Source organism: Gymnodraco acuticeps, unplaced genomic scaffold (genome assembly GCF_902827175.1).
Source record: "Gymnodraco acuticeps unplaced genomic scaffold, fGymAcu1.1, whole genome shotgun sequence".
Classification (NCBI taxonomy): Eukaryota; Metazoa; Chordata; class Actinopteri; order Perciformes; family Bathydraconidae; genus Gymnodraco; species Gymnodraco acuticeps.
Window position 1 is genome coordinate 23,897 of NW_022990519.1, and position 11,831 is coordinate 35,727.

Below are 11,831 nucleotides of genomic sequence, written 5' to 3' on the forward strand. Positions count from 1 at the left end.
CCCATTTATTTTCCTCACAAACGGTTTTTTTTTGCCCGACATTATACGATTTAAAATAAAAACAATAATCGTGGCTTGATAAGAACATGTTTTTATGAACCACACAGCTTCGGGTCTTCCATGACCCGACCGGACAAAAAGACGCAGGCACGAAAAATTAGACCGTAGCTTGTTAGTATGTTATAAATTATAAACTGAGGATTTGACCTCGTCGCTATGGTTGATACTTTTAGAAACAGGCTTTAATATAAAATCTTGAAGTATTATAAAAGTAAAACTACATGTTGCTTTAATCCCATGTAATTGTAGAATGAACACAGTCTTCCTTTGAAGATGTATAAGGTGTCTTGAGTAGTCAAAATGACAAATCATTGTACACATTTGTAAATATTATTTTCCACTTGTTACCATTGAGAGTCTATTTTTATGCAGCTCTGCCTGATTTTGTGGTTACAATTCAGGCTAATATGCTACCAGAGGTGGAATAAGTAACTCAGATATTGTACTTGAGTAAAAGTAGAAGTAGGCCTACTCGGATCTTGTAGTGAAAGTAGATGTAGGCTACTCAGATGTTGTACTTGAGTAGTACTCAGATCTTGTTCTTGAGTAAAAGTAGAAGTACCAGAGTGTAGGAATACTCTGTTACAGTAAAAGTCCTGCATTCAAAATGTTCCTCAAGTAACAGTAGAAAAGTATTATCATCAAAATATAGTTAAAGTAGCGACAGTATAGTCATTGTGCAGATTAGTCCATTTCAGAATAATATATATGATATGTTTTATAATGATTGATCATTAAAGTGTTCTCAGAGCAGGTAAAGGTGCAGCTAGTTTGAATGACTTTGTATACTGCAGGGAGCTTGTGAATTTACTCCATACTAAAGGCTGATTTAACACTTTATTATATTTTTAGTTTATAAAGTAACTGAAGGTATTAAATACATGTAGTGGAGTAAAAGTACACCATTTACCTCTGACTTATGTTTACTGCCAACCTAAAAGTACCTCGAATCGTTTTTTAGTTTCCGAAAAAGGAGGAGACGAAATATTATCAAAGATAACATTACATCTCTGATAGTCAGTTTTTCTCCCAGCAGTTCCATTTCCGGTGCTGCGGCTGGACAGCAGCTGTGTGTCTGTGCTGCGGCTGGGCAGCAGCTGTGTGTCTGTGCTGCGCACGGCGGTACACTTGAATTACACCGGGCCAGCGGCACACTGTGAACTGTCAGGAAGACTCGGGTCTAACTCATGGTCTAACTAACCTTATTTAACAGAAAATAAAAGGGCAACAACAGGGCTTGGGAGCAGTGGTCGCGTTAACCGAATACCAAATTATTGGTTTTTGCTAGACTAGTTTGACTGAAATGTTCTATATAATCTGATGACTTTTAGTAGACTAAAATAATTAGTTTTCTTTGACTAAAATAAGACTAAAATGCTCAGACTTTTAGTCGACTAAAACTTGACTAAATTAAAACAGGATGAAGGTGACTAAATATTACTAAAACTAAAAAGGAAATTTAACAGACTAAAACTAAATTAAAAAATAGCTGACGAAATTAACACTAGTTTTAAGATACGTGGCAAACTGAGGTAAACAGTTCATACAGACAGCTTTTGTCTTAGCTGGTATACCAAATGTGGGTTACGTTTAATATTGGGTTTCCATACCATCCCTAAATTAAATAATTTCTTATGAATTGTTTATTGCTATTTTTCACGCGTGTTCATATTGCGATGACAACGAAAATATTATTTCTCCGTCAACACTATAGCAACAGCTCTTTCCAACCTCTTTGAGTGATCTGTTTGTGCTCTATTCCAGCAGAACCAACTCACACCTTCCCTCATGTGTCTGACTCTCTTATGACTATATTGCATTATTTATGGTTATTTAATAAAACATGTCCTGATTGTGCTCTTATGTTGCTGTCGTTTCAGGACACTGATGATGAGGACTCGTTCCGCGACCTTGAAATTGGGATCCTCCTGGTTGAGCATGAAGGTGCTGGTCCCTCATCTTCATCTAGCTGAAGATCATCCTTGAGGGACAAGCTGTGATCGCCAACATCCAAGACCTGCCAAAAGCGATGTTCATGCTGTTTGGTCTTACATACGCACTGCATCTCCATTGCCCCAAGCCTATGATGCTCACATTCCAGTTCATCCAAAAGGTTCTTCTCACGTTGGGCCAAGATGAACTAAAGCCAAGGTTGCAAACATTGAAGAACCAGCTTACAATGTAAAGAAATGCACTGACACTTGTACTGCTGTTCAGCTGCTACCAGTGACATCATAATGTTCAGCACTGTTCGCTGACCTTTCACTGTCAGAATGTTACATGTTGTGGGTTTTAATTCCTGTCTTTACTTGTCTTCTGGTTGACAAGGTTATTTTTGTCAATAAAAACATTGGAATATTTAAAGGTATTGTTTCATGTTTTCCCTTCCATACAATTCTGTTGAAACAATGTATAAATGCAATCCCCAAATCAAAATGGTACAATTAATTTGATTAAAATACATGTTATATTAACACATGATATTAAGCAGTGATAAATAATGTTAATTATATTTAACTTATACAAGTTATTTCATACAACCAAGACATCATTTATGTGAACTAATGAATTTGAGATAAGACTACAAATGTAAACTAAGATAAGTCTACTTTAGTTCTACGTGTATACAACTTAACCGGTTACGTTTCTTGCTTGTGTAAAAACGTAAGTAGTTTGAGGCAACGGGTTTCTACGCAAATTTCTAGGCCGGGCACTTTTGTTTCATCCGGTTATTTTCCAGTACCTCTTCAAATAAAACAAAGGAAAAACCCATGAAGTTTGATTTTTTTTACAAGTGTATATATTTTTGAATAATTTAGATTGTTTTTGTTTCCCAACAAAAAACAATAATCATTCATTTTATATGAATCGCATTGAAATCTGAGACGCAGGTGATGATAAACATGTCTGTAACAATTCACCATGCTGCCACTTTTTGAGTTTCACACCATGTGAAAGAGAAACATGATAAGTAGTGTCCCTGTCCATTAAACACCTGTTGTTCCCATAACCAGAACATTAGTGATGGTACTTTTCCCAATGAATCATGTCGCTAAGACTCATCACTTTGAAGCATTCCTAAATAAAATCTGTGCAAAAGTTAATGTTGATTGAACAAAATAACACAAACAATAACCAAAGCAGGACTATACGGTCAACAGAAAAGAGCAGGTTCAGCCGGTTCGTCATCCACACACCAGGTGCCGTAAATACCTGACCACATGTGATAATTGAATGATATACAACTGTGGTTAAAATAAATAAGCATAATACCAGGAATAATAAGCAACGGCAAAAATGTAATAGTACATCAATATTATTTACGATATTTTTTTTTAAAAAGGTGTATAAATAATTCCTTTGATTAACCCCTGGAGCGACCAGTGTGAATATGTAACATTCATGAAAATAAAGGTTAGAAAAAAGGACTTCAGTTCACACACATATACAAGTGTACATCTGTGTCTTTATTGTTGTCAAAGGCATGTTAACAAAACAGGTGAACACGTAACATCTCAGTTGCTAAGGACAAGTTGTGTGAGATGCACAAACTGAGGGAAAAGTTGTTGAACAAGTCTTATCATTCCACATCCCTGACCAGTTGTTGTGTACACAGTCTTCACCTCTTCGGTTGTTTGGTTCTCCTTTATTCCAAAATAAAAACTTGGCTACACACCCATCAGACCACATCCAACTTCCTTCTTTGTGGATGTCACTGAGTCCGATCCATGTTGGTCCCTGAGCAAGGTCAAAGTTTTTGATCAGGAGTTTGACAAAAGACTCTTCTCGTTTACCGTGGATAGACACTAGGTTGCCTCCCTGGGACAGACAGTGGAGCTCTGCATCAGCCCAGGTCATCTTTGTGGCGATGTACTTGTAGCAGCGGCCGTTGAAGGAGAACCAGAATGAGGGACAGCTGCTACGCTCAAGCACCATTTCAGGGTCATCTGAAGAAGACACAGCACCCAGAGCCAGGCCCAACAGGAAGAGGAAAACCAGCATGATGATGATGTCACCGTCTCTGTCTGTTGAAGTTGCACTGAACCGTTGATGGAGATTGTGAAGCTTCAAGTGACAGGCTGCTTCTTTATATATGTGTGGGAATGTGACGTCATTGTCACGTGACGTGATCACATGACCGGTGATCGGTAAAATGTAAGTTATAAAAGTTTTGCCGGCAGTTTCAGATAACCTTTCTCATGGCTGCATGGTTCAGTGCAAGATTGAGTGCACGGCCTCCCCAAACGGCCTTGCCGTTTGGGCCCCCCCCCGGTGCTGTGATCTGGTGCGACGAGAGTTTTGATGGCAACTGCGGCTGGAGTGGACAGGACTGCTGAGGTGCCGAACATGGAAGGCGGAAGGGCAAGTGATAAGGCGGACGAAAGGAAGGACAAAGAAGAAGAGCAAGAACAAGGCAAGAAAGCGGGGAGGGGAAGGAAAAGAGGGGCAGATGGAGAGTACGAGGTACAGTGTGGAATTAACTGTGGAAGTAGTTGTGGAAGGGTCACTGTCTATGATGGACCTGCTTAAAGGAATACAGAAACAGTGTGGGGCAGTGGATGGATGTTAGAGTGACGGGGAGAACAGTATGAAGTAACGATGAGGACCATCCTGGGGAAAATGAAACTTATGGAGGGGCTGAGAGTGAACGGGGCCGCGGTACACGCAAAAAACATTATGAGCACTGATGTGACCGTCTCGTTCCTGCATCTGCCTGTCTATTTGCTGGATAAAACGATATTAAATAGGCTTGAGGAGTGGGGAGGTAAGCCCATCTCGGACATAAAAAAAAGAGTGTGGCCAGACTCGGACATTGTAGACGGCACCGGGTTCCTGAGAGTGAGGTTTAATAATAAGGTCCGCTCCCTACCGTATTCCATGAAGTTCGACACGGCTGAAGGGGGCGGAGTACTTCCGGGTCCTGCACAATGGCCAGGTTCCAGTGTGCAGGTTATGTATAAAGCCGGGTCACATCTTCAGAGAATGCCCAGACTTTAAATGCTACAGGTGTAATGAGCAAGGGCATTATGCAAAGGAGTGCAGGTATGGAGCTGAGAGAGCGGAGAGAGAAAGAGAGAGAGGAGGAAGACGAGGAGGATGAGGAAGACGGGGGGGAAGGCGACGAGGCGGAGGGGGCAAAGAAAAGACCCCATGATGAGATCAGCAGCGAAGATGAAGGTCCAGTGGTGGAGGACATCTAGGGGGCTTCGGTGATGGAAGAGAAAGCACCAAACGTGGGAAAGAGCAAGAAAAGTGCCAGGCAGGGCGGCAGAGGCGCCGACGGAAGCAGCAGAGGCGCCGAAGGGAGCAGCGGAGGGGGAAAGAAGTGTCGGGGTCCTGGAGTGGTGGAAGACATCTCGGAGGCTTCCGGAATGGAGGAGGGAGAGCTGTCGGAGGACCCGGGGGGCGCCATGGTCTTCGGGAGCCCTAATGATGAGCAGAGGGGCCGCGGCATGAGGAGAAACAGGCGCGAGGAGGAGAAGAAGACCTCAGCGGAGAACGCCGGGCTGATTGCTAGACGCAAAGCGGACAAGGAGAGGGAGGTGGAGAAAAGGAGAGCGGGTTCGACAGAGGGGGAGCTCGGGAAAGAAACCAGTTTAAGGTAATGATGCAAAGGACGTTTATTATAATAACATCCCTTTTGATGGCATCCATCTCATCCCTAAACGTAATGGTCTAAAAAGTAAGTTCAGAAGAAGCCGGGCGCTAAGTCTATGTGAGGCCAGCATCATATGTCTGCAGGAAACACATTGGGATGGGGAGAGTGTGGATGAGGTTAAAAAGGAAGTGGATGGGTGAAGTGTTTGCAAATAATGGGGGTGAGCATGCTAGAGGGGGTGGCGATACTCATCAATTCGGGGGATGTGAAGAATGCAAGGAAGGTTGAGGATGATGGTGAAGGGAGGATGATTGGGGTACAGTATGAATACATGGGGGACACTTTTAAGTTGATAGATGTGTATGCACCAAATAAAAAGAGTGAGAGAAGGATTTTTTTTGAGGGGTTGGATGGTAAATGTGGGGGGGACTGTTTGATTGTGGGAGACTTCAATGTGCGGTGTGGAAGGTTGGATGCGCCTGCGGGTGCTCGTTTTAGTAACGACTCCTCGAGGGGGCACTCAAAAAGATAATGAATGAGAATGGGTTGATAGATGTGTGGAGAGAAAGAAATCCGGATGTTAGAGAATCTTCTTGGGAGACGAGTGGGTGAAAGATAAACTTATGCAGAGCAGGATGGATTTAGCTCTGTGCTCGGAAGCTGTGAATGAAAAGATTGGAAAGATTGAATATAGGACCACAGCGTTGAGTGATCATATGGTTCTTAGTCTCAGGATGGGGCTGAAGATGAATGGGAGAGGCGGGGGGTATGTGGTGCTTGGAATGCGAAACTACTGAATGATGAGGTGTATAAAAAAAGGGTGAGAGAATGTATAAGGAGAGGGGTGTGATACAAGGGGTTTTTGGGCTGCATTTGTTTTTGTGAACGTAGTACGGCCGGGGCACGGTCTCCCCATACGGCCTTGCTGTTTTTGTGGCTGAGGTAAAGTGTCAGTGGGGGGGGGGGGGGGCGGGCCTTGTTTTAGGTTGGCGAGAGGTTTTGGTCCTGATGGAGAGAGGTGTTGGTCCTGATGGAGAGAGGTGTTGGTCCTGATGGAGAGAGGTTCTGTTCCTGATGGAGAGAGGTTTGCGTCCTAGATGCGAGAGATGTCCTGCTTCCTGATGGAGAGAGGTTTTGGTCCTGATGAGAGAGAGGTTCTGGAGGTTCTGTTCCTGATGGAGAGAGGTTCTGTTCCTGATGGAGAGAGGTTTTGGTCCTGATGGAGAGAGGTGTTGGTCCTGATGGAGCGCAGCCTCCAGCCAGAGGGTTGTGTTGAAGGCCCAGAGCTGAAGTCCACAAAGAGGATCCTGGCGTAGGTTCCTGCTGTGTCAGATGCTGGAGGAGGAAGTGAAGTGATAAACTATTAGTAAACCATGATGATGGATGTTATTATCAGCAGCTGCCAATAGATAAAGATAGATAAACTTGTATGATGGACCTTGACACACACACACACACACACACACACACACACACACACACACACACACACACACACACACACACACACACACACACACACACACCACACACACACACACACACACACACACACACACACACACACACACACACACACACACACACACACACACACACACACACACACACACACACACACACACCACACACAACACACACACACACACACACACACACACACACACAACACACACACACACACGTTTATTGAGAGCATCCCAAGGGCATTGATTATTTCATAGTTTAGAAGGGGGGAACATAGTCTAACAACAGTTAGCTTTTGTTAATTTTACCTCGAGCCAAACTTGTGAGACTTGTTTCTGAATCCCTTTCTCTTAAAGTGAATAAATAAAAAAACAAAACAATGGAGCTTACCCTAAAACTAACCACTGGATTGCTTGTCTAACATGACCTAGTCCATAAATGAGGTAGGGTGGGAACAATCAAACGCACCCTCCCAGGCATGTTAGCGAAGTACAACTGGGATTTCGAAGAGGAAGATATGCTTGGTCAATTCTTAATAAAAAAGAAAAACCAACAAATTGAGTACTTGAGTTTTCATTAGCAGCGCCTAGCTACAGCTGCGGAGCTTCGGTCAATACTGCTAACAGTCTATTTCCTTAAAAAGGTACATATCGCTGAATCTATTTTCATCTTCAGGTGATTAAATCTGCATAATGTCACTGTACAATAACATTAGAGCATTTTGTAATCCAGTGAGGAAATTCAAGACCAGTAAATATTGATTGATTAAACAACACTAAATAAAATGTTAGTATTTTCTTCAAACTCAGACTCTGCTGCGGCTTGTACCTCAAAGACAAAACAATTGCCTGATGATCTTTGTTGAAAAAGGTCTGATTGTCCTGTACAATGTGGGGTATTTTTAAATACTTACTAAACCACATTCAATATTATGTTAGACACAAGTTAGTTATTACTCACATATCAAAGTCTTTTCATCTGCATGATGGAAGAATAGCTGGGTGCTGCCTGGAGAGACTGATGAGAGGGACACAGGCTGGCATCAGCAGCTTTCCACACAAAGCCATCACATCTTCTCTTCCATAGTCCTCACTGTCCACTGGTGCTCTGTCAAAAGAGTGAACATCACAGCTGTCATGTTAACCCTTTGTTACACAACATACAACCAACATGTGTCAAAAGTGACCCGAATTAGTTTTAATTGTAAATATCTTTGCAAGAAATTACTTTAACCATTCAGGATCCCAGGTATTCCTCAATCAACATGTTTTGGATCAACACCAATTCTAATTTTTATTTTTCCCTTTCTTACTTTTTGAATAAAAATCATGTTGTATCACTACACTTCTAAGGCACAACATGGGTCAAACATTACCCGTATTATTTTGCTATGTTATTTCATGCATGGCCTGAGTGTTTCTTTACTACACATTCTCAAAAATAATTAATTTTAGCAGTGATTTGGACCAAGCATGTATGATGTAGTAATACAAAAACTATGTTAGTTCACACAGTATGACATTAGCTAGTCATGTTAGCTTGTAATATATAAAGCAGAGCTAACTAGCAAGTTAGCCGAACGTTAGCGGTTAGCTGTTTATGCTATGCTAGCTGTTGGCTACTGAACATTAACAAACTAGATTCCGCTGTAAGAAAGCTGTGAAACTTTACATTAAACTTGGCGACAACACTGTGACACCCCGCCTGCAAGTTTATGTGTAATTCTCCCGTGTTGGAGATGAGAGGGGTGGGGATAAGCTGCAATAAAGCTGTAAGCTAACGTTAGCAGCCACCTGTTAAGCTAGGTTTCCCGGGCGCAACATCTTGCAAGAAACAGCATCTCAGGGCTTCTTAACATTTAACAACCTATTAATTATGCATACCAACTTAACGGGAAGAAACTCAGCTAACTAGAAGAAGAAACGTAACCTTAATAATTTAAATAAAAAATAAAACATTCACAAACTAAGGATTATCTAAATACATGTTTCACTCCATTACAGTTGCAAGACTCACCAGATCGCAAGTCTTCTGTTCTTTGTTGATGTCCCGATGCTCATATTTAACGTGTAGATGTAAAACGATCCCGATATGAATCCATAAACTCCTGCAGCAGACATACAGACAGCTGCAGCTCGCAGGAAACTGACATGGATGTTTCAAATGTGAACCACAGGCGCGGACAGTTCTCATTGGCAGGTTTCTTCGATTACGTATATATGAACCAATCAGAAGTATTGTGGACTCATTCCAAACATGCCCGACTTGCCTGCCGTGTTCTAGCTGAATTCTATTTCAAGTGCCGTAGCTCTGGCTGTCGGCCAAACTAAGGTGTATTACTGTATATTGACCAATGGTTCACTAGCAGGAACCACGCCACAACAGTGTGATGTTTGTAAGTTTATTGAAGTAACATGTGAATGATATGAGGGGGTGAAGGGATGATCTGGGAGGACGAGCTGTGGTCCGTGCAGTGGGAGACTCAGAGTGGGGGTTCCGTCTCCGGCATGATCTGCGTGGGATGATTACGTGCCCCCAGACGATACCTGGGATTCAAATGCAGCCGGGGGAGGTCTCAAAAAGCTCGCCTGAAGTCGGACAGCTCGGAGCGTCGTTCTTCTTCTTCTTCTCTTCTTCTTCTTCTTCTTCTTCTTCTCTCGGTTATTTGGCGGATTGCAAAACAACTTTAAGGGTGCATACCGCCACCTCCGTAGTCGGTTTGACTCGGTTTTGCATTTATAAAGAATGCACACATATGTTTAATCGTTAATGTCAGATATGTACTAAGTAAATACATTTGTTCCTGCGCAAGATTAGATTCAACGTTATTGTTATTGCACATATTACAGGTACTGAGACAACGAAATGCAGTTTAGCTTCCAACCAGGAGTGCAACAAGCAGTAAAGTGAAAAGTAATGTACACAATCTACAGAATAAAATATAGAATGAATTGAATGATGAATAAACAGTGAGGGGTATGAATACAATAGCTATACACAGCAGCCTGTGAGCAGTATGAACAGTGTGTATGAATATGCTAAGATATATAAAGTATGAAACGGTAAGCAGTGCAAGTATATTATAAAATATATGGATATTAATTTCATGATGATAAACATTGTGGAACAATGATGAAAAATGGGAATGGATGTGGCGACGTAAAACTGACACAAAACAACAGCAAACTTTTGCCGAGCCAATTGGAGAGTTTCATCACCAGCACGTGGTAAAAACCACCAATGAGCGCTCAGCTCGAGATACCAGCGAGTCGTTTCCCATCAAGCATTTCGCTTCCGCAGCCCGTGGAGAGGAACTGCGCCGCCTCGCCTCGCTCTCAAGGCTGCGGGCGTCTTTGTCCCGCGAGATTTCAACGTCTCATGTAGGCGGGCCTCCAGAGCAAGTCGACAAAATGACTAACCATCATGCAACGCACTAGCAAGACGTTGATCGCAACTGCACAGGTCTGCGCAGGTCTCGCTTGTCTCAAACAAGCCTATTGCAATCAGTTGAAAGCTATTTGCGTCCCTTTATGAAGCTGAAGGAGCCTAGGAGCGTCACCACTGCACGCCACGGACACTGACCAAACGTCGCTCCTGGACGATTATGGAGTGAGAGTGTGTTGTCTGAGGAGGGTAAACCCACAATGTAATAGTGTAAAGTATGTTCACCCTTTTACCCATTGATAGCTGAACATTGACATTTTAACATGTATATTTGTGACATAAAGCTGCATTCTATTTGGTAATGAATGCCTCTGTTATTGTCCTTGTGAAGGGAAGCCCCAACATCTGCAAAACAACTTTGGATTTAGATTGAGGGTCCACAGGTTCCTCCATCCCCTTAACAGGAGTTGGTGTTGTCAGCTATTTAAAGGTGACCCCAGCCACAGTTACCACATATGGATCAGAGAGGGTGTTTTCACTGTTGGCCTAATATGTGATTGGTCAACTGAACTTGGCAACACTAAACACAACCACACCTTAGCATAAGCAAAAACAGACTACCTGCTCACCTGGAGATGTCGCACTAAACCTTCTATACATTTTTTACAAGGAGTAAATTATATTAAATCAAATATTGGCAGTGCTAAACATTGCCAGACCAAAACAAATGTTCTTTACAATCTCCAGAAGATGTTGGTCGGGAGGGATAATGGTCTGTTTTTAAAACGCTTTTATAGCAAGTGAAGACCAAGATGCCCATCACACTAAAGGTTTGTAAACCGTTAATTGAGCCACCACATTACCACAAATAATTCCCAGCTTGTGCAAAATGAAGATGAACATTAGGCAAAAAAGAGCATAAGCTTGTATGGATATATCGTATACAACATTTATTTATTTCAGGGGAAACTTATTGCTTTGTCTCATTTTTCTTTTCATTCACAACTGATCGTCGCACTGACTTGCTCCTCTGCCAGATAATTCCGTCTCACTCGGTAGAGCTGAACGTCGTAGTATCCTAGCTTAGTGTGATTTTCTCTTGCTGTTTTTGTTGAAGAGTAACCTTGTTTTTTCCTCTGTTTTTCCAGTGTCTGCTCGAGCCAGCCTGAGTCCTGTGAACTAGATCCACCTTCATTTTGTGGATTGTTTTTTAGTTGCTCCTTTTTCCCTTTATTAAACTTTGTTAAAAGACCGAATCCATCTGGTCTCTGCCATTGTAGGTCCTGAACTTTTGACCCAGCCTTAACAGAATTATCTGGCC

General features: G+C 42.3%; 1 protein-coding gene across 1 annotated transcript; it reads right to left on the reverse strand.

Moving 5' to 3' along the window:
- Nucleotides 1–3,489: 3,489 nt before the first annotated feature.
- Nucleotides 3,490–4,549, reverse strand: LOC117553323 (lactose-binding lectin l-2-like). The gene is made up of 2 exons (XM_034227207.1): nucleotides 4,392–4,549; nucleotides 3,490–4,315 (listed from the first exon to the last, which is right to left on the reverse strand). The coding sequence occupies exon 2, from the start codon at nucleotides 4,060–4,062 to the stop codon at nucleotides 3,583–3,585; it is 480 nt and encodes a 159-aa protein (XP_034083098.1). The 5' UTR covers nucleotides 4,063–4,315; nucleotides 4,392–4,549; the 3' UTR covers nucleotides 3,490–3,582.
- Nucleotides 4,550–11,831: the final 7,282 nt, after the last annotated feature.